Source organism: Acomys minous (assembly GCF_964271855.1).
Source record: "Acomys minous genome assembly, chromosome: 19".
Taxonomy (NCBI): domain Eukaryota; kingdom Metazoa; phylum Chordata; class Mammalia; order Rodentia; family Muridae; genus Acomys; species Acomys minous.
The window spans coordinates 65,727,353-65,750,114 of NC_140499.1; the positions used below are offsets into that span (position 1 = coordinate 65,727,353).

A 22,762-nucleotide genomic window follows, 5' to 3' on the forward strand; every position below is an offset into this window, starting at 1 on the left:
CCACCACCACCCGGCTGAGTCTTATTTCTTGTGTGTGCGTGTGCGTGTCAGCATATGCACACATGCACGTACCAGGAAGCCGAGAGGGTGTCCAGGGTCCTCCCCTCTCATTTCGTCTATTTCTCTCTCCCTGAACCCTCATCCTGGCTCCTGCATTGGTTAGGCTCGAATCCAACAAACACCAGAGATTTTCCTGTCTCTACTTTGCTTGGATCTTGGGGGTATCTGCCTTTGTAGAGGCACCCATCTTGTTACATGGGTACTGGGGTCTGAACCCACCGGCACGACTGAGGCGAAAGCACTTTTAACTACCAAGCCATCTCTCTAACCCTGGGAGCTTAACTTTTGTTTGCTTTTTGTTTTCCAAGACAGGATTTCCCTGTGTAGCCCTGGCTGTCCTGGACTAGCTAGCATTGTAGGCCAGGCTGGCCTTGAACTCACACAGATACACTGGCCTCTGCCTCCTGAGTGCTGGGATTCAAGGCGTGTGCCGCCATGCCCGGGCTTGGAGCTTAACATTTAAAATAGAAATTATGTGCTGAGTGTATTGCCGGTTTGTGCACCGGGTGCATGCCTGACGCCCTTGAAGGACACTAGAGGGCGCTACATCTCCTGGGGCTGAGGCTACAGATGGTTGTGTACCCTTTGGGTGCTGGGAACTAAGCCCAGGTCCTCTGGAAGAACAGCCAGTGCTCTAACCACTGACCTATCTCTCCAGCCCCTACAAAAAAATAAAATTAAATTAAAAAGTTAAAAATGGAGGCAGGGGGGACTGGAGAGATGGCTCAGTGGTTAAGAGCTCCACCTGCTCTTCCAGAGGTCCTGAGTTCAATTCCCAGCAACCACATGCTGCCTCACAACCATCCATAATGTGATCTGATGCCTTCTTTGGCAGATAAAGCACTCATATGCAAATAAAATTTGTTTAAAAAAAAATGGAGGCAGGTGGTGCTGGCTCATGCTTTTAATCCCAGCACTCAGGAGGCAGAGTCAGGTGTATCTCTGAGTTCTAGCCAGCCTCATGTACAGAGTGAGTCCTAGGACAGCCAGGAACAGAGAAACCCTGTCTTGGGGCGGGGAGTTAAGGGCTGGAAAGAAGGCTCAGAGGTTGAGAGCATTGGCTGCTCTTCCAGAGGTCTTGAGCTCAATTCCCAGCAGCCACATGGTGGCTCACAGCCATCTGTAATGAGATCTGATGCCCTCTTCTGGCGGGCAGGAGTATATGCAGGCAGAGCACTGTATACATAATAATAAATAAATGAATCTTAAAAAAAAAAAAAAAGTTAAAAATAAGCTAGAGATTAAACCCCTGCCCAGCATGTAGGAGGCCCTGGGTACCATGCCCAGAACCACACACATATACAGGCAAAGTGAGAAACTATTTTCTTGGGCCCACTTTTGCAACATAAGGAAAACAAAGACAAGCCAGGAATCTCACATCTGTAAACAGGAAGAAAGTATTTAATTCGAAACAAAAAATGCAAACCAAAGTCACAGAACACAGTCCCTGCGGTTCGGTCATCGCCCCAACAGTTCGCATTCCCAACGGCTACACAGGTCGGGCCGCCCCCACCCGCGCACCCTCCTGTTAGGCGATGTCGTTTGCAGCTTCTGAGGGGTAAGAACAGGGGGAATGGCTTGGTTTGAAAAAAAGGGGGGGGGTGTGGCCAGTGGGGAAAGAGTACACATGCGGAACAAGTCACTGGGAGCCCTCGCTGCCCGTCACGATTACACCCCTGTACATGCTACATGACGCTAGTCCCTCGGCACAGTCACACAAACACTACACAATCCAGTGGCTCCGAGCGCTCCCAGGAAACACAAGACAGAAAGTACACAGAGGCGGGGAGAAGGGGGCAGGAAGAGGCAGGACACCACCGCGAAGCTGCTCCTAGGCAGGTCGCAGGACACCGGACAGCTACTCCTAACCCTCACTCAGACGGGGAGAACGAGACCCTGAAGAGTGAAATGTCTCACCAGACGTCACTCCCTGCTCTTTAATATGAGCAAAACCAGAAACAGCAAAAACAAAAAAACAGAGAAAAACTTGCCAGACCCACTAAAGCAGGGGACGTCCACGGCTCGGTCAAGTTGTGTCTTACAGCCATCTAGGTGGCAGAGGAACCCAGGAGCTTCAGCCCCTCAGGGTCTCCTCAGCCTTCCTGTGACTCCAGGACAGAAGGAGCCAAAGGAACAGGGAGTCGGGACGCCCACTCAAGACAAGAGACTAGCCAGGTGTGGGGAGTGCGTGCCTACAGTTTCAGCACTCAGGAAGATTAGGAGTTCAAGACTAGCCTCAGATACATACGAGTTCAAGGCCAGTCTGGGCTACATAAGTCTCTGTCTCAAAAAGAACTTTAGCTGGGCAGATCTCTGTGAGTTCGAGGCTAGCCTGGTCTACAAGGGAAGTTCCAGGATAGCCAGGGCTGTTACACAGAGAAACCTTGTCTCAGAAAGCCAAAAAGAAAAAAGAAAAACAAAAACCTTAAAAGAGTGCACAGGTGAATTCGTGGAGACAAGAGCGAGCCTGTTTCATAACAGGTACTGGCTCCGCTCTCAGGCCATCTGAAGACACTGAGGGTCTGCAATCCTTCAGTCCTGCTCGGCTAGGACAGTGATGGTGTCACACAGTACCCATCTCAAATAGAATAGGGGAAAATCAGTGCAGATTAAATTAATACAATTAAATAAAACTTGTCTGGTCGAGACGGGAGAGGAGAGGCAGAAGGCCGTTCTTACAGCAGCTGCTTTCTGTTTCCTCCCAGTTTTATGAGGACGGTGCGGCAGACCCTGGAGCGACAGACACAGTTGCTGCCATGGCCACGCATCTCAAGACATGCACATGAGGCAGGCCGGCCGCCTCCTCCACGCTTCCCCACCCTGCTCTGGACGCTCACTTCTTTGACGGGCAGGCTCTGGTGGACTGGGACAGTGAGATCTGACTGCACTTCTCAAAGACAGCCTCGGCAGAGAGCTTAGGCAGCCCCAGATCCAGAGGGCACTCATCCACTAAGCTGTTCATGGGCGTGGGCGGCAGCGGAGGGTCCTCTTCATCTTGACTCAGTCCGGAAACCAGGGCGTTTCCCGCCGCCCTGTCCAAGTCCTTGTCGTCCTGCGCCCTGGACACACCCGCCACCTCAGACCGCCCTGAAGCCGTCTTCAAGTCAAAGTGTGCCGACAGGGCTTCCTGGAGCACAGGCAGGAGCTTCTTTCGAGAGACCTGGGTGTTGCCTTGGAGATAGGCTTGGAGGTTAGGAGATATGCTTGGTATAGGGGTCAGCTTCAGGGGTGGGGAGGTGGACTGCTCCAGGACGCCACAGATCTACAGAAGAGGAGGACAGGAGATGGCGTGAGCTTTCCAACAGGGGCGACGCGTGTTTGCTTTGCTTGCTTGTTTGTTGAGACAGGGTCTCACTAGGTAGCCCTGGCTGGCCTGGAGCCCACAGAGTTGACCCCCACTCTGCCTTCTGAGTGCTGACGTCACTGTGTGCCACCATGCCCAGCTAATGAGGCGTCTGGGATCAAGCATTCAGAAAGCACCCTGCCTGAAGGAGATTCCCTGCCGCTAATTAGCACCAGGCTGCAGTCCCTACGCTCCGGGATCCGCATGCCCGGCCAGAGCAAGCTTTAGCTGCACCAGGCTGCAGTCCCTACGCTCCGGGCTCCGGGATCCGCATGCCCGGCCAGAGCAAGCTTTAGCTGCAGGTTGGTATTTCCTTTAACCAGAGTTTGCCTGAAGCTCCTTGTAAGCACAAACCGTGTCTCTAATGCTCACAACCACTTCTCTCAGTAACTGTAGGACTAAGGCTTCCCCTGCAGAGAGAACGGACAAAAAGCAGGCTAAGGCCCGGGTGCAGCCTGGGCTACTGTGTGAGCCGCTGTTGCAAGAACAAAACCAGGGCCACCAGAGAAAGATGCTTGCCGCCTGGGCTGGCCCGCCTGATCCTCAGGGCTTATGATACTAGAAGAAGCAAACTGATCCCTGCAAGCTGGCCTCTGACCCCCACATGTGCGCACACACTAGATCCCTGACCCACACTGGGTGGCTAACAAACACCTGTCACTCTGGCTCCAAGGGATCGAACACTCTCTTCTGGCCTCTGTGGGCACCCCACATAAATGTGCACATACTCACACAGACACATAAACACACAAGAGTAAATAAAAATTTAAAACACATACAACTCAAGACAAGGTCTCACAGCACAGAACCATAAAAGACAAAGGCACACGCAGGCCATTGGCCCTCAGGTTGATGGGACGGAGACTCACTGTCATCCGAAGTGCTGTGTGGGGACAGAAAACAGCTAATTGCCGTACTGGCTCATTGTGAGCGTTGAAAAAGATAGTCATGGCAACCAGAGCATCATAGCTGTGATCGTGGCAGAAAGCGCTGAGGTCTGCGAGGAGGTCTGACCGCTGCAGAAAGGCCTGGAAGGGAAGAAACAGAGAGTGATGGAAGCTCACAGCTAGACCAGCCTTTTCACGAACAAACCTTTATGAAGGTTTTCTGTGCACCCAGCTCACAATTTGTGCACCACTCAGAAGGTATGTAGTAGTTACGCTGGAGATGGTGACAGAACAGGGAGAATATAGGCTTTTTTATTTTTTTAGGTTTTTTGAGACAGGGTCTCAAAAAGGCTGTGTAGCCTTGACTGTCCTGGACTCACTTTGTAGACCAGGCTGTCCTTGAACTCACAGCGATCCGCCTGCCTCTGCCTCCTGAGTGCTGAAGACCTGGTACCTCGGGTTCCTTAGGGGGTGTGGGTGGGGGTGTGAGTGTGGGTGGGTGTGGGGGTGAGTGTGTGGTCCTGGGCTGTATATGGAAGCGGGCAGAGCAAGCCATGAGCACCAGCATAGGAATCAGCATCTTCCTGGGTTTCCACAGTTCCTGCCCCTTCACAACGGAATCCATCCTGGGCTCATCTTGCCAATCTATACATTATCCAAATACTGTTCATACAGCGTTTTCTCTAATATGTAATACCACCATTTTTTTTTTTCTGAGGCAGGGTCTCTGTGTAGCCTTGACTGTCCTGGACTCACTTTGTAGACCAGGCTGGCCTCTAATTCACAGTGATCTGCCTGCTTCTGCCTCCCGAGTGCTGGGATTAAAGTCGTGCGCCACCACCACCCGGCTACCACCATTTTTTTTTTTTTTTTGAGACAAGGTCTCTCTGTGTAGCCTTGGCTGTCCTGGACTCACTCTGTAGACCAGGCTGGCCTCGAACTCACAGCGATCCACCTTCCTCTGCCTCCTGAGTGCTGGGATTAAAGGTGTGTGCTACAGAGACCAGCTCACCATTTATTTCAAGTCAGGGTTTTTCTCTATCCTTGGCCTTTCCTCTATTTAATTAGTGTGTGTGTTGAGATATGTACAGATATCAACACACGAGTGCACACGCCTGTGCAGAAGCCTTACTCTCTGAGATGGCGTCTTCTACTGAACCTGGAGCCAGGCTGGCAGCCAGTGAACCCCAGCTATCCTCTTGTTCCCTCCTGGACAACACTAAAGTTGCAGGGTCTGGGGATGAACTGGGGTCCCCTGATGGTCCGTCCACTGAGCGTAATGATCTCCCGAGCCATCTCCGCAGCCACCTCTCCACGGCCATTCTAAATCCGTACAGTGGGCGTATGTACGGTCTTTCACTATGTGTTTGATCCCACGTGGGCTCTCATAACTGAAATGACTGAACGGGAGGCGAGACAGTTCTGTCCCCCAGGCCGTCCCCAGCCCCAGGTCCTGAAGGCTTACAAGAAGAAAGCAGGTGACAAGGAAGCTGGGTAAAAGACCAGAATTGAGCTGGGCGTGGTGGTGCACACCTTTAATCCCAGCACCCAGGGGCAGAGGCTGGTGGATCTCCTTGTAAGCCTGGTCTACAAAACAAGTCCAGGACAGCCAAAGACACACAGAGAAGCTTGGTCTCAGAAAACAAAACAAAATACCCTACAGGCTTTACCGATAGCTCAATCTTAATTAAGGTGTTTTCTCAACTGGGGTGCCCATCTCTCAAGTGACTCTGACTATAAAACTAGTCAGAACACCTAGCCTGAGAGACAGTCATTCTGAAATTTTTTTGGAAATCTGTATGTGTTTGTAGTGTCTGTGTGAGTGCAGACACCCACAGAGGCCAGCCATCACGAGGGCCCCAGGAGTAGATCTGTATGTGTTTGTAGTGTCTGTATGAGTGCAGATACCCACAGAGGCCAGCCATCCCGAGGGCCCAGGAGTAGATTTACAGGTGGTTATGAGCTGCCTGACGTGGGTGCGGAGACCTGGACATCAGAGCCGTGGTCACCTGCAGCTGCTGAGGGTCATTCTGCCGCTGGACACGGTGGCTCCAGACAGCACTCCTAGCTCTTACAAGCATAGGCAGGCAGCCTGCTTTGAATTCAAGATCAGCCTGGGCTACCTAGTTCTATGCCAGCCTATCTTAAAAACCACAGGAGGGGCTGGAGAGACGGCTCAGAGGTTAAGAGCACTGGCTGTTCTTCCAAAGGTCCTGAGTTCAATTCCCAGCAACCACATGGTGGCTCATAACCATCTACAATGAGATCTGGTGCCCTCTTCTGGCCTGCAGGTATACACTGTATACATAATTAATAAGTAAGTCTTTAAAAAATAAAATAAAATAAAACCCACAGGAACTGGACCAAGGGGAGGGCTCGGTGGGTAGAGGCCCTTGCTACCACGGCTGTTGCCCTGAGCTCAGTGCCTGGAAGGCACGCAGCGGGAGCAAAACACTGTTTATTGCATGCTACGGCGCACACACTGGCACAAATACCAGTAATTTTACCTCAGATGACCTTGACCTCAGACACCCGCCTGCCTCCGACTCTGGGATTAAAGGTGTGTGTTTGTTTTAAGAAAATCTCACTATGCTACCCTGCCTGGTCTGGAATTTAGAAATCTACCCACTTCTGAGACTCAAGAGTGCTGAGATTAAAGGCATGTGCCACCATGCCCGGCATAAATGTAATTTAGAAAATATTTTGAAAGCGTTAGAAAGATGGCTCAGCTGTTAATGGCTGGAGTATGTATATTTAAATTTTAGACAATTTTATTTTATGTGTATGAGTGTTCTGCCTGCATATATGCATGTGCACTGTGTGTGCCTGGGGCTCACAAATCCAATGATAGTGTCAAAATCCTGGAACTGAAGTTACAGATGCTTGTAAACCACCATGTGGGTGCTGAGAACTGAACCTGGGTCCTGTGTAGGAGGAAAAATGTTCTTAACCACTGAGACAACTCTCCAGCCCTGTCAAAAAACTTTTTTTAAGAGGTTTTTCAAGACAAGTTTTCTCTGTGCAGCCCTGGCTGTCCTGGAGTTGCTTTGTAGACCAGGCTGGCCTCGAACTCAGAGATCCGCCTGCCTCTGCCTCCCAAACTTTTTTAAAGATCTATTTAATTATTATCATGTATACAGTGCTCTGCCTGCATGTACACACACAGGCCAGAAGAGGCATCAGATCACATTATAGATGGCTGTGAGCACCATGTGGTTGCTGGGAATTGAACTCAGGACCTCTGGAAGAACAACCAGTGCTCTTAACCTCTGAGCCATCTCTCTAGCCCCCCTCCCCACCCTCCATAGAAAACATTTTTAAGTGGGGGTTCGGTGGCTCATGCCTGTAATCCCAGCACTTGGAGAGACAGAGGCAGGCGGATCTCTGAGTTTGAGGCTAGCCTGTCTCGAAAATCCAAAAGCACAAATCACACAGAATCACTGACTGCTTAGAGGAGAGTGACTTGCAGGAGCTCGAACTGAGGTGTGATGGAGGTTGGTCGGATGCTGTGTATTCTAATGCTAATTACTGGGATCTAGTTGCTGCCCTGAACCTCGACTCCCTGATTGCCTGAATAAAAAGCCTACACTTGGGCAAGGCAGAGGCTCTCAGGTATTGAGCGGAGAATCTTGGAGGAAGAGGAGGGAGGAGGAGAGGAATTGCCCTGGGGTAGGAAAGAGCCACATGGGCCCCGAGGAGGAACTCTCAAGTCCCACATGGAAGAAGTGGCCCAGATGAACAACCTTAGCAAGCATTTTGGGATTTTGGATGGGAGGAAAATCAAACAGAAATGATGAGCAGCAGATGGCACGGGATGGAGCTGGAGACAGATGACGACAGCTCAGGAGTGATGCCTGCCCGGCCCCAGCTGAAAATACACCAGCTGTCTGTGTCTTTACTGAATGTAAAAGCTGGTTAGACAATCTGCCGTAATAACTATAAGCCTAATAATAAATATTTATTAGGCCATACCACTGAGCTAACAGCAGCAGAAGTGGATTCAGAGAAGCCAGCACTGAGCAGCACAGAGCGTGGAGACTCCCTGAGGAGACAGGCGGGCGAGGGAAGGGTCTCTAGAGGAAGCAGGAGCAGAGGGCAGGGGCTCCTTCCCGCCTCACTTACCTCCAGAGCCATGTACAGCGCGCTGACGGCCACCTGGGTGCCCTGCCTGTCAATGGTCTTCTGGTCCTTCCTGAGCATCTGCTCAGTGCTCAGTCCTAGAAAACAGACAGCACCGACCAGGAGTCAAACAGGGGCCACGGCCTGACGATGCCAAGGCAAAGGCAAGAAAACTGGGAAAATAGTCTCTCCCCAAGGCAAAGAACAGGAGGAACAGCAACTAAAGATGTAGTTATATAAAGGGTTACTTAAATAATCAGGTCACAGGCAGGACGCAGCTCAGCAGTTCGGAGCACTGGCTATTCTTCCAGAGGACCAGGGTTCAATTCCCAGCACCCACATGATGGTTCACAACTGCCAAGTCTAGGTCCAGGGGATCTGATGCCCTCTACTGCTGTCTTCATCTCTTTCTTTCTATACCCATCAAGGCCAATTTCTGCTGCACATGTAGTCTTGGACTTTTTTTTTGGTTTCTCTGTGTAGCTCTAACTGTCCTGGAATCCCCTCTGTGGACCAGGCTGGCCTTGAACTCACAGAGATTCAATTGACTTTGCCTCCCGAGTACTGGGATTAAAGGCGTGTGCCCAACCAGTCTTGGATTTTTAAATCCCTTTTATTTTTATCTTGTCTCTTTGAGGCAGGGTTTCTGTGTGTGCCTTTTTCCTCTTCAGGCAGGGTCTCACTGCACACCCAAGCTATCTTTTAACTCTCTCTGTAGCCCGCTGCTGTGAACTTTCTGACTTCCCGCCTGGGCTTCCCCAGTGCTGGGGTTACAGCGTGGGCTCCTACCCCACCCACTTACCCTCCCCCAGATCCAATGACTGAGCTCTGAGCAGACAGGTGCATCACGGGTTCCCTCTGCTGTAGAGAGTAAACCATCCCAATGCTCTGAAACAGCTTGGTGGCTTTCCAGATACGGTGCTCGAAGCTTGCCCTCTGACTTTTTCACATGGAAACGCAGCCCCACCACAGCATACCTGAGACGTCAAACTTGGCCTTTTGCAGAGAATCAAAGATGTCCTGTCTTTTGGGGAGGTCTGGGAAGAGGGCTTCCAGTTTCGCCACATATTCACTGTCCTTTGGGGTGGCTTTTCCAATTTTGACGTCCATGTTGACACAGTCCAGGATGATGGTTCCTGTAAAAGGGACATGGCAGAACAGGAGCCCTGCGTGTGAACAGTCCCCTCACAGCCACTCGCCCGCACACAGCCACTCGCCCACACACAGAAGATGGCATGGTACATACCACGCAAAACCACTGAGGACAGGACAATACGCCCAAGAGAGACCCTCCCCAAGTAAAATGCAACAAGGGACATGGAAAGGTAGACCGAAGCCTGGCGTGGGGCTCTCAGGAGGTCTGAAGCCTCCTCAGGTACCAGACATGCACAGGAACAAGACACCCATACACATAAAAATAAATAAAATAAAAACGAGCCTAGGCATCCCAGACCTTGTAGATTTCACAATCAAATTCCATCACAGCATTTTTTTTTTACATTTTTATTTATTCTTTGAGAATTTCACCACCCCAGCCCCAGCTCTGCCACCACCTCCCTACCTACACAATGACATGTTCTTTCTCTATCTTAAAAGGGGGGTGGTTAGAGCTGGGCGCAGTGGCGCACGCCTTTAATCTCAGCACTTGGGAGGCAGAGGCAGGCAGATCGCTGTGAGTTCGAGGCCAGCCTGGTATACAAGGTGACTGTAGGACGGCCAGGGCTACACAGAGACCCTATCTCAAAAAACCAAAAAGAAAAAAGAAAAAAAGGGGGGGGGAGGGGTAGAATTGCTGGGCATGGTGGTGCACACCTTTAATCTTAGCACTTGGAAGGCAGAGGCAGGTGGATCTCTGTGAGTTCTAGGCCACTGTGATCTACAGAGTGAGTTCCAGGACAACCAGGACAATCAGGACAATACAGAGAAAGCCTGTTTCGAAAAACAAAACGAAAGGGGTGTGGGTGGGGTATGGGTGGGGGTGGGGGATGTTAGAGGCTGGGGTGACGGCTCGGAGGTTAATCACACTGGCTGCTTTCCCAGAGGACCCAGTTCAATTCCCAGCACCCACATGGCAGCTCAAAACCATCTGTAACTCTGACACCTTTGATGTCTGAGGCACCACGCATACATGTACTACAGGGACATACATGCAGGGAAAACACCCATCCACATAAAATTTTTAAATTTTAAAGAAAAGGACAAAAGTAAAACAACAATCAAGAAGAGACTTGATACCCTATGAACATAGACAGGGGGAGGTAGTCCCCCACAGGCACAGTCATAGGGGAGGGGAGTAAGGGGAAAATGGGAGGGAGGGAGGAATGGGAGGATACAAGGGATGGGATAACCATTGAGATGTAACAAGAATAAATTAATAAAAAAAAGACAAAAAAAAAAAAAGTAAAACAACAAAAATGGGAGCAATGGCCCAGCACTGGCTGCTTCCAGAGGTCCTGAGTTCAACTCCCAGCACCCACATGGCGGCTCACAAGTGTCTGCACTCCAGTTCCAGAGGATCCGACACCCTCTCACATCATACATACAGGCAAAACACCAATGCAGATAAAATAAACACATTATTTAAAACAAAACAAAACGAAACCCCACGGAGTACGTCTGTTGTTGGCCAAACACTCCTGAGCATGGGGCCTGCCGGGAGTGTGTTTGGTTCCCTCCTGTAACTCCGCAGAAGAAAACTGATTCCCCTCTCTCAGCAGCCATGAATGTCAAGCACCCTCTTGGTGCCTTGTTCCGGCTCTTGTCTGGATTTTGTCTCCCATCCCAGCATCTGAATATTGGAAGAGTCCTAGTCTAATCTAAATGACATCAGCACACACACACCCCATGGGAAAAAGAGGTCAGGAGAGCTGCTGGCGATACAACAGCCATTTCCTGGTGGAACCGATTATCAGAACCCGTCTCCGGTGTCTTTGGGAGCCTTTATCCATTAAAGCACGCTGCGAGTGGGAAGGCCAGGTTGTTGTCCCGTTCTGCCCACCTACTGCACGGACCGTGCCCTCTGGGATGCGTGGGTGGATTTCAGGGCACACCAGCACGAGAGAGGCTGGCGGAGTCTAGGCTTTCACTGCCCCCTTTTTTTTGGGGGCGGGGGGAGTCCCCGCCCGAGGCTGATGGTGCCTTACCGTGCAGCAGGGCTGCAGTTTGTCTGTCCAAGATCTCTGGCGCCCCCTGCAGGATTCTCTCCGCCACCAGGGTAGCGCAGGACCCCACCAGCTCAACTGAAACGTGACAGGGAGGACAGTATTTCTGCTCAATTGGTCGGTGGTCCAGCACTTCTGCCACTGCCTCCTCCAGAGCTGCGTCACTTCTGGGGACAGTGGTGTTACAGAAAACAGAAAGAGAAGAGGATAAGAGCACTCCCGGCTGCCCGCCACAAAGAAGAGGGTGGCTACCTTGGGCAGACAGACAGGTCACTTTTACTCCGCCTTACTCCTCTCTCTCCCTCCCTCCCTCCCTCCCCTTCTCTCTCTCTCTCTCTCTCTCCTTTTGTTTTTTTGAGACAGGGTTTCTCTGTGTAGCCTTGGCTGTCCTGGACTCGCTTTGTAGACCTCGAACTCACAGTGATCCACCTGCCTCTGCCTCCCGAGTGCTGGGATTAAAGGTGGCGCCACCATGTCCGGCTTCTTCTTTAAGGTGGTACCTAAAATCCCATTTAAACAGCATGTGAACTCTGTGGAGTGTCTGCTATAAATATTTACAATTATTATCCTTAGGGTTGCCTTCCGACACTGACACTCTTGACCAGGGAAGCCCACGCAGGTCCCCAGGGCAGGACTTTCATCCGTGCCTCCCTTTCCAGCCCTGTGCTACTACTGCCTTCTAGGCCCCCATATCCTCTAGCTAGACACTTTCCTTTTTTGTTTGTTTATTTTGGTTTTTTGAGACAGGCTGTCTGGGACTCAGGCTAGCCTTAAACTCACAAGGATCGTCTGCCTCCGTCTCCCTGAGTGCTGGGATTACAGGCGTGCACCACCACGCCCAGCTCATCTAGACACTTGATTTCAAGTCTCTGAACCAGCCATCTACTTTTCAACTAAGGGCTCATCTAGGCCGTACTTAAAAAGCTTCCTGAATGATCAGTTGAAAAAAGCAAACAAAAATGAAATTTCACCGGGCGGTGGTGGCGCACACCTTTAATCCCAGCACTCAGGAGGCAGAGGCAGGCGGATCTCTGTGAGTTCAAGGCCAGCCTGGTCTACAAAGCGAGAAAATAAAAACAAACACAAACAAAAAATTAAAAACCCTTTATTGTGTTATGATTGGAATGTAATTAGCAATTTTTTACAACCTAAAAATGCAGTCCACTCTCCTTTGCATACAAGGCCTCTACAACTGCTGCCTGCCTCCCCCATCTCATCAATTCATGACGTGCCATATTTCATGCCCAGCTGTGCGAAACAAGTCCCAGCTCCCTCCTCTGCAATTTCATGCCTGCCTGGCTTTGCCTCTATTAAGTCCTCTCTCTGCCTGAAAGGCTCCTCTCAGCCACCTTCTCACCCTGCAGGGACAAACAGCAAGTTCTCTTCTAAGCCTGGCTCAAGGGTCAGCCCCTCTACAGAATCCATGTCCTCAGTTTCCCCGCAGTGTGACAAGTTAAGTCGACCGTCCTCTGGAGCGACAGTTACCGCCTGCCTCCAGCACCCACTGCAGGGATCTGTCTGCTTGCGTCCCTCATCCTGACTCAAGAGGCATGGAAGCTGCCACCTTCATCCACTGCAGAAAAAGGGCTTAGTGAGTAAATTCATGGATGCGCGGATGTCCTCAGGCACCTTCACTTCTTAGTATAACCACAGTGTGCTCAAGGCAAATACACATGCTTTTAAGACCAGCAGGAAGTGCGCACGCCTGTAACCCCAACACTCAGAGAGGCAAAGGCAGGCAATCATTGTGAACTTGAGGCCAGTCTGGTCTACTAAGCGAGTCTAGGACAGCCAAGGTACACAGAGAGACCCTGTCTGTAGGAAATATAAAAATAAAAAGACTAGCAGAAGGCGGGCACACTTCAGCAAGCCTCATACTCTCCTGCGTTCTGGCAGCTTTTCCTGAACCTAAAGCAGCAGTGGATTACTATAGATGCACACAGGTGCTGAGCAGTGGATTACTATAGATGCACACAGGTGCTGAGCAGTGGATTACTATAGATGCACACACGTGCTGAGCAGTGGATTACTATAGATGCGCACACGTGCTGAGCAGTGGATTACTATAGATGCACACACGTGCTGAGCAGTGGATTACTATAGATGCACACACGTGCTGAGCAGTGGATTACTATAGATGATGCACACACGTGCTGAGCAGTGGATTACTATAGATGATGCACACACGTGCTGAGCAGTGGATTACTATAGATGCACACAGGTGCTGAGCAGTGGATTACTATAGATGATGCACACACGTGCTGAGCAGTGGATTACTATAGATGCACACACGTGCTGAGCAGTGGATTACTATAGATGATGCACACACGTGCTGAGCAGTGGATTACTATAGATGATGCACACACGTGCTGAGCAGTGGATTACTATAGATGCACACACGTGCTGAGCAGTGGATTACTATAGATGCACACACGTGCTGAGCAGTGGATTACTATAGATGCACACACGTGCTGGGCAGTGGATTACTATAGATGATGCACACACGTGCTGAGCAGTGGATTACTATAGATGATGCACACACGTGCTGAGCAGTGGATTACTATAGATGCACACACGTGCTGAGCAGTGGATTACTATAGATGCACACACGTGCTGAGCAGTGGATTACTATAGATGCACACACGTGCTGGGCAGTGGATTACTATAGATGCACACACGTGCTGAGCAGTGGATTACTATAGATGCACACACGTGCTGGGCAGTGGATTACTATAGATGATGCACACACATGCTGAGCAGTGGATTACTATAGATGATGCACACACGTGCTGAGCAGTGGATTACTATAGATGATACACACACGTGCTGAGCAGTGGATTACTATAGATGCACACACGTGCTGAGCAGTGGATTACTATAGATGATACACACACATGCTGAGCAGTGGATTACTATAGATGATGCACACACGTGCTGAGCAGTGGATTACTATAGATGATGCACACAGGTGCTGAGCAGTGGATTACTATAGATGCGCACACGTGCTGGGCAGTAGATTACTATAGATGATGCACACACGTGCTGAGCACTGGATTACTATAGATGATGCACACACGTGCTGAGCAGTGGATTACTATAGATGATACACACACGTGCTGAGCAGTGGATTACTATAGATGCACACACGTGCTGAGCAGTGGATTACTATAGATGCACACACGTGCTGGGCAGTGGATTACTATAGATGCACACACGTGCTGAGCAGTGGATTACTATAGATGCACACACGTGCTGGGCAGTGGATTACTATAGATGATGCACACACATGCTGAGCAGTGGATTACTATAGATGATGCACACACGTGCTGAGCAGTGGATTACTATAGATGCACACAGGTGCTGAGCAGTGGATTACTATAGATGATGCACACACGTGCTGGGCAGTGGATTACTATAGATGATGCACACACGTGCTGGGCAGTGGATTACTATAGATGATGCACACACGTGCTGAGCAGTGGATTACTATAGATGATGCACACACGTGCTGGGCAGTGGATTACTATAGATGCACACACGTGCTGAGCAGTGGATTACTATAGATGCACACACGTGCTGGGCAGTGGATTACTATAGATGCACACACGTGCTGAGCAGTGGATTACTATAGATGCACACACGTGCTGGGCAGTGGATTACTATAGATGATGCACACACGTGCTGAGCAGTGGATTACTATAGATGATGCACACACGTGCTGAGCAGTGGATTACTATAGATGCACACACGTGCTGGGCAGTGGATTACTATAGATGCACACACGTGCTGAGCAGTGGATTACTATAGATGCACACACGTGCTGGGCAGTGGATTACTATAGATGATGCACACACATGCTGAGCAGTGGATTACTATAGATGATGCACACACGTGCTGAGCAGTGGATTACTATAGATGCACACACGTGCTGAGCAGTGGATTACTATAGATGATGTATACACGTGCTGAGCAGTGGATTACTATAGATGATGCACACACGTGCTGAGCAGTGGATTACTATAGATGATGCACACACGTGCTGAGCAGTGGATTACTATAGATGCACACACGTGCTGGGCAGTGGATTACTATAGATGATGCACACACGTGCTGAGCAGTGGATTACTATAGATGATGCACACACGTGCTGAGCAGTGGATTACTATAGATACACACACGTGCTGAGCAGTGGATTACTATAGATGCACACACATGCTGGGCAGTGGATTACTATAGATGATGCACACACGTGCTGAGCAGTGGATTACTATAGATGCACACAGGTGCTGAGCAGTGGATTACTATAGATGCGCACACGTGCTGGGCAGTGGATTACTATAGATGCACACACATGCTGGGCAGTGGATTACTATAGATGCGCACACATGCTGAGCAGTGGATTACTATAGATGCACACACGTGCTGAGCAGTGGATTACTATAGATGCACACAGGTGCTGAGCAGTGGATTACTATAGATGCGCACACGTGCTGGGCAGTGGATTACTATAGATGCACACACATGCTGGGCAGTGGATTACTATAGATGCGCACACGTGCTGAGCAGTGGATTACTATAGATGCACACACATGCTGAGCAGTGGATTACTATAGATGCGCACACGTGCTGGGCAGTGGATTACTATAGATGCACACACATGCTGGGCAGTGGATTACTATAGATGATGCACACACGTGCTGAGCAGTGGATTACTATAGATGATGCACACACGTGCTGAGCAGTGGATTACTATAGATGCACACAGGTGCTGAGCAGTGGATTACTATAGATGCACACACGTGCTGAGCAGTGGATTACTATAGATGATGCACACACGTGCTGAGCAGTGGATTACTATAGATGCACACACGTGCTGGGCAGTGGATTACTATAGATGATGCACACACATGCTGAGCAGTGGATTACTATAGATGATGCACACACGTGCTGAGCAGTGGATTACTATAGATGATACACACACATGCTGAGCAATGGATTACTATAGATGCACACACGTGCTGAGCAGTGGATTACTATAGATGATGCACACACGTGCTGGGCAGTGGATTACTATAGATGCACACAGGTGCTGAGCAGTGGATTACTATAGATGATGCACACACGTGCTGGGCAGTGGATTACTATAGATGATGCACACACATGCTGGGCAGTGGATTACTATAGATGCACACACATGCTGAGCAATGGATTACTATAGATGCACACACGTGCTGAGCAGTGGATTACTATAGATGCACACAGGTGCTGAGCAGTGGATTACTATAGACGCACACACGTGCTGAGCAGTGGATTACTATAGATGATGTATACACGTGCTGAGCAGGATTACTATAGATGCACACACGTGCTGAGCAGTGGATTACTATAGATGCACACGTGCTGAGCAGTGGATTACTATAGATGCACACACGTGCTGAGCAGTGGATTACTATAGATGATGCACACACGTGCTGAGCAGTGGATTACTATAGATGATGCACACACGTGCTGAGCAGTGGATTACTATAGATGCACACACGTGCTGAGCAGTGGATTACTATAGATGCACACACGTGCTGAGCAGTGGATTACTATAGATGATGCACACACGTGCTGAGCGGCGGGTTATTACACATGCACACATGTCCTGAGCAGACACGCCTGAGATATTTATGGAGTCTACTAGAACAAATTACTCCTGTGTTTCAAAACAGCAAAAAACTTCTGCCGTTGAAGGCAGATTTCATTTACTTAGCCTGAACTCACTATATATTTTTGCTTCCTTTATATCATAAATATCACATAACGCTGGGAGCAGTGGCACACGCCTGTAATCCAATCCCAGCACTCCGGAGGCAGAGGCAGAGGCAGAGGCAGGCAGATCTTTTGAGTTTGGGGCCAGCCTGGTCTACAAAGGACTACAAGAGAAACCTTGTCTCAAAAAAAAACAAAAAAAACAAAAAAAAAAAAAAAAAAGAAAAGAAAAGAAAAACCGAACATCATCTAACTAGAGGAACGGCACTATTTTAAGAGGCTTCTCAGGATTGGACACGCCCATAAACTCTAGTTCTAGGCCAGACTGGAATACACAGTGAGTGCTCCGGGCCAGCCAAGGCTGCAGCGAGACCTAGTCTCACACAAAAAAGTAAACCAAACCAAACAACATCAAAGTAACAACAACAAATTAGCCTGTGAGACTCCAGAAGGCAGCTCTCCTTCCTCTTCTTCTGTGTCTCCCATCAGAGCTAACAGCCTCTGTGCAGCCACCTGCCCTACGACCTCTCTACTCACCTGGGTAAGACGTGATGGTCCACAAGGGTTAGGGTGAGGTGGCCGGCCTGGTGCAATGCATGGAGGTCAATCTCATCCCGGAAAAGCAGCGCACACTCCGGGATCTGAACCTCCTGGAGGAAGAAGACGTTGTCCCCTCGAAGAGGAAGCTCGGCACGCTTTATGTTTAAAACTGGTACAAAGAGTTCTTCTGTTTCAGAGGTCTAGGTACGGAATTGGAAAGAAGGAACATCAGAAGGTTCTGGAAGAAGTAGCCCTGACCTGAATCCGGAGATTAGGTTCTGAGTTCACTCCCTAATACACACAGGCAAAACAAAAGACCAAAGGAGATACAATCTTGGCTACGTCACCACTGTCTCATGGCCACAACTACCAAGTCCGTAAAGATAAAGGGATGGCCTTGCTTTTTTAAATACCGCAGAATCAGAACGAGAGCCTTGCTGTGGAAGAACTCGTTCTATGATTGAGCTGCACCCTAACGTTTTATAACGTCCCCACTCTTTTTCTTAGCAATAATGTGGGAATCAACACGCTATCTTATGTGAAAGACCAGCTGGGTATAGACTTCACGCTACAGGAAAGAGATTATCAGTCCTCAGGAGCTGCCCCAGCAGCGGCTGGAGAGATGGCTCAGTGGCTAAGAGCGCTGGCTGCTCTTCCAGAGGACCCGGGTTCCGTTCCTGGTACCCACATGACAGCTCACAACTGTCTGCAACTCCAGTCCCAGAGGATCTGCTGGCACACAGTGTATGAGACATACATGCAGGCAAAATCCCATACACATCAAATAAGAATAGATGTGTCTTTTTAATTGACCTGGGCTGGCATGAATGTAGCTTAGTTGGTGCCGTACTTACCCGGCATGTAAGAGGCCTCAGCATTCCCAACGCTGCACAAACAGTTTGGTAGTTTATGCCTGTAATCCCAGCACACAGGACGTGGAGGCAGAATTTAAAATTCAGTGCTGGGCGGGAGGGATGGCTCAGCGGTTAAGAGCACTGACTGCCCTTCCAGAGGTCATGAGTTCAATTCCCAGCAACCACTTGGTGGCTCACAACCATCTATGCTGGGATCTGATGCCCTCTTCTGGCCTGCAGGTGTACATGCAGGCAGAGCACTGTGTACATAAAAAAACAAAAATTCAGTGCTACCCTCAACTACCTAGTGAGTTCAATGTCAATGTGAATAAAGGCCTGTCTCAAAAAAGAAAAAGAAGAAAAAAAAGATAAATACTAGATCATTGGTATCCATAAGGAACTCAGTAATAATAAACTATTTAAATATAACTTTATGGTTTTACAAATCCCTTATGGTGGTTTAAATGACCCCTGCTACATACACCCCATAGGCTCATGTTCGAATACTTAAGTCATCAGGGGAGTGGCCCTACACGGGCGGGGTTGGATGGCGTGTTGGAGGGAGTGTGTTGCTAGGGTTGAGCTTTGAGGTTTCAAGGGCCTAAGGTAGGGCCTCTCTTGCTGCTCCCAGCACCATGTCTGCCTGTGTGCCAGCCTGCTAACTGCCACGCTGAAAATGAACTGAACCTGTGAGACTCTAAGCCCCGGTTAAACGCTTTTCTGTCGTATTCATTATCTCTGTGCAGCCCTGGCCACCCTGGAACTTGCTCTGTAGACCAGGCGGGCCTCGAACTCAGAGATCCACCTGGCTCTGCCTCCTGAGCGCGTGGGCCACCAGGCCTGACAAATGTTTGTTTGTTTGTTTTTTAAGAGTTGCCTTAGTCACAGCAATAGAAAGACATCTCTCAAAACAGACTTATACATTCCAGATAGAAACACAGCACTCAGCCAAGGTCAGGGCTCTTAATGTTCTTTGGTGCTGTGCCCAGGTGCAGGTGCCTATGGGCCTGCAGAAGCATGTGTAGAGTTCAGAGGTCAACCTCAGGGGCCATTCGTAAGACACCAGCACCCCCACCCCTCTGCCCCGTTTTGAGACAGGGGCATGACTAAACTCAGCAGTAGGCGAGGCTGGCTGGCCACTGAGCCTGAGGGATCAGCCTGTGTGCCTCCCGAGTGCGGGGTGAGAGGGAGTGCCCCATGCCTGGTTCTAGGCACTGAGTGCTGCTCTCCATACCTGCACATCAAGGCGTTACTGACTGCACTAGCCTACCCACTCTCCAGCTTAAAAAAAAAAAATTATCCACTTTGTGTTACATTTGCGTTTTTGGCCTATGTGTCATACGCGTACTGGATGTGTGCTCGGTGCCTGTTGGGGTCAGAAGAGGGCATTTAGATCCCCGGGAGCTGGGGCTATAAACGGTTGTCAGCGACCACGTAGGCGCCAGGGAACTGAACCCTGGTCCTCTGAGCCCGCCCTCCATCCCCTCCGTATTCACTCCTGAGGAAGCAGGATGCCCCTGTCCTCTCGCCTCCTGCTTCCAAGACCTTACAGAGGTGTGTCGTCACACCCAGGGCTGAACAGTGACAAGTGGCAGAGCTGGGCCGTGAGCCCGAGTCTTTTCACTCTGAGAGACTGTTCCTTGGCACTCACCTTCGTAAGGTAAAAAGCCAGGGCAAGAGCCGACACCATGGAGTCTAGGTCACAGGCTTCGTTTCCCAGCACAACATGGAGAGGCCTGGGCTCCTGGAGGGGAGGGAGAAACTAATAAGACATCCTCTGGCATGGCGCACAGCTTCTCACTGACCTGCCGGGGACGGGACACTACCGAGAGAGGCTCAGCACAGGCCCAAGTGGCTAGGTTTACACAGTGTGTACATCCAGTTGGCAGAAAGGTGCTTTTTCCCCTCCACTAACCCCTGTCCTCGCATGCTAACCCTCAGAAGACACTTAATTATGGGATTGCGTCCTCAGTCACTGTAGGCAGAAGCATGTGCTCTGGCAATGGACAGTTGAGCGATGCCCTCAAAGATACCACGCTTGATTTGCCCCTTGCTGCCCCTATTTTCAAAATAGAAGAGCAATTCCTACATTTCAAAGCTATAAAAATAGGCAAAGAGGCTTTGAAAATCAAGGTAAAAATAAGACCCATGGCCGCCAGGAAGGTTCTGAGGATTAGGGTGTTTGTCAGAAACCAAGCCTGATGACCTGAGCTTGACCCCTGGAGACCACCAGGTAGGAGGAGGAAACGCTGTCCTCCAGACTCCACACCGTGTGGTCCAGGCACCTGACCGTACAGGCTTGGGGTGCGGCGCCTTCACCCACACCCACTACCTGTGTGCCACACTAAGAACGCAAGCACACAACCCACAGCAGGAGGCAGAGACAGATGGATCGTTGAGTTTGAGGCCAGCCTGGTCTACAAAGTGAGTCCTAGACAGGCTACATAGAGAAACCCTGTCTTGGGGTGGGGGGTGGGGGAAGAGACAGAGCTGCTGCTTCTGGAACTGTTTCAGATGTTTGGTTTGGTGTTAGAGAGGGTCTGACTCTGTAGCCCTGACTGGCCACACACACACACACACACACACACACACACACACACACACACACACACACACACACACACACACACACACACACCCGCCCCCCAGATGCTGGGGTTACAGACATTAACTAGCCTGGCTTGAACACCTATTTAAATGAATTCGTGTGTGACATGTGAGCAAGCCCCGGTGCCAGCCTCAGATGTTGGTCCTCTCCTTGCTCCTTTTTGGTGGGGCGTGGCTCCTGTTTACTACTGCAGGTCTACAACTTTGCTGTCTGTCGTCTCTCTTGCTTTGCTGAAGGTGCACTATTACACATTCATGTTGGAGCAGCTGGCTTTGTGCGGGTTCTGGGGATCTGAACTTCTGTCCTCACACTTTCACAAGTCCTTTATTCATTCAGCCATTGTGCTGCCTAATTGTATGTCAAGTTGACACAAGCTACAGTCACCGGAGAGGAGGGAGCCTCAACTAAGAAAACGCCTCCAGGGCCTCAGTGGTGGCGCACACCTTTAATCCCTGCTTGGCAAGCAGATCTCTGTGAGTTCAAGACCAGCCTGGTCTACAGAGAGAGTTCCAGGACAGCCAAGGATACACAGAGAAACCATGTCTGGGAGGTGTGTGTATGTGTGTGGGATGCCTCCATAAGATCTGGCCACAGGTAAGCCTGTAGGGCATTTTCTTAATTGGCGATTGATTTGGGAGGACTGGTGGTCCTGGGTTCTATACAAAACCAGACCGAGCCAGCTACGAGGAACAAGGCAGCAAGCAGTGCCTCTCTCCAGCCTGTGCATCAGCCCTGCGCCTCCAGGTTGCTACCGTTCAAATTCCTGTCCTGACTTTTATCAATAATGAACTGTGATGAGGCAGCATCGGCCAAATAAACCCTTCTCCTCCCCAGGTTGCTTTGGTCACAGTGTTTCATCCCAGCAACACGTACTGTAACTAAGACAGCTATCTCCTCAACCAGAAACTTTTGTGGATTTTTGTTTTTGTTTTTAAAGATTTATTATGTATACAGTGCTTTGCCTGCATGTACCTCTGCATGCCAGAAGAGGCATCAGGTCACATTACAGACAGCTGTGAGCCACCATGTGGTTGCTGGGAATTGAACTCAGGACCTCTGGAAGAGCAGTCAGTGCTCTTAACTGCTAAGCCACAGCCCCCAGGTTTTTGGTTTTGTCTTTTGGGTTTTTTTTTCGAGACAGGGCAATGTGGACCAGGCTGGCTTCAAACTCACAGGGATCCGCCTGCCTCTGCCTCCGGAGTGCTGGGACTAAAGGCGTGTGCCACCACCACCCGGCGAGCTTTTGTGTTTGTGTTTTGAGCCGAAGTCTCACACGCTGAACTCATAGAGATCTACCTGCCTCCAGCCCCTTTCCCCAGTGCTGGGATTAAAGGGTATGTGCTACCATGTCTGGCACAGAACTTTTACTCTGAACTTGTAGAGTCCAGCTGCCAGACAGGCTTTTATTTAGATGCTTGACGGCGTCAGGCATTACT

At 50.0% G+C, this 22,762-nt stretch overlaps 1 protein-coding gene across 4 annotated transcripts in view; it reads right to left on the reverse strand.

Annotated features, from left to right (window-relative positions):
- Positions 1 to 1,441: 1,441 nt before the first annotated feature.
- Positions 1,442 to 22,762, reverse strand: part of PRUNE1 (prune exopolyphosphatase 1) — a 31,792-nt gene continuing 10,471 nt past the window's right edge. For 2 of the 4 annotated variants that reach the window (XM_084769289.1, XM_084769290.1), the window contains 7 exons: positions 20,370 to 20,462; positions 17,862 to 18,064; positions 11,553 to 11,737; positions 9,387 to 9,545; positions 8,413 to 8,507; positions 4,273 to 4,431; positions 1,442 to 3,322 (listed from right to left, as the gene is read on the reverse strand). In XM_084769289.1, coding sequence (XP_084625415.1) covers positions 2,894 to 3,322; positions 4,273 to 4,431; positions 8,413 to 8,507; positions 9,387 to 9,545; positions 11,553 to 11,737; positions 17,862 to 18,064; positions 20,370 to 20,462 — 1,323 coding nt within the window. In that variant the 3' untranslated portion in view covers positions 1,442 to 2,893. Of the gene's footprint in view, positions 3,323 to 4,272; positions 4,432 to 8,412; positions 8,508 to 9,386; positions 9,546 to 11,552; positions 11,738 to 17,861; positions 18,065 to 18,718; positions 18,872 to 20,369; positions 20,463 to 22,762 lie in introns of those variants that run through there. The other 2 variants (XM_084769292.1, XM_084769291.1) reach the window with 2 other exon arrangements.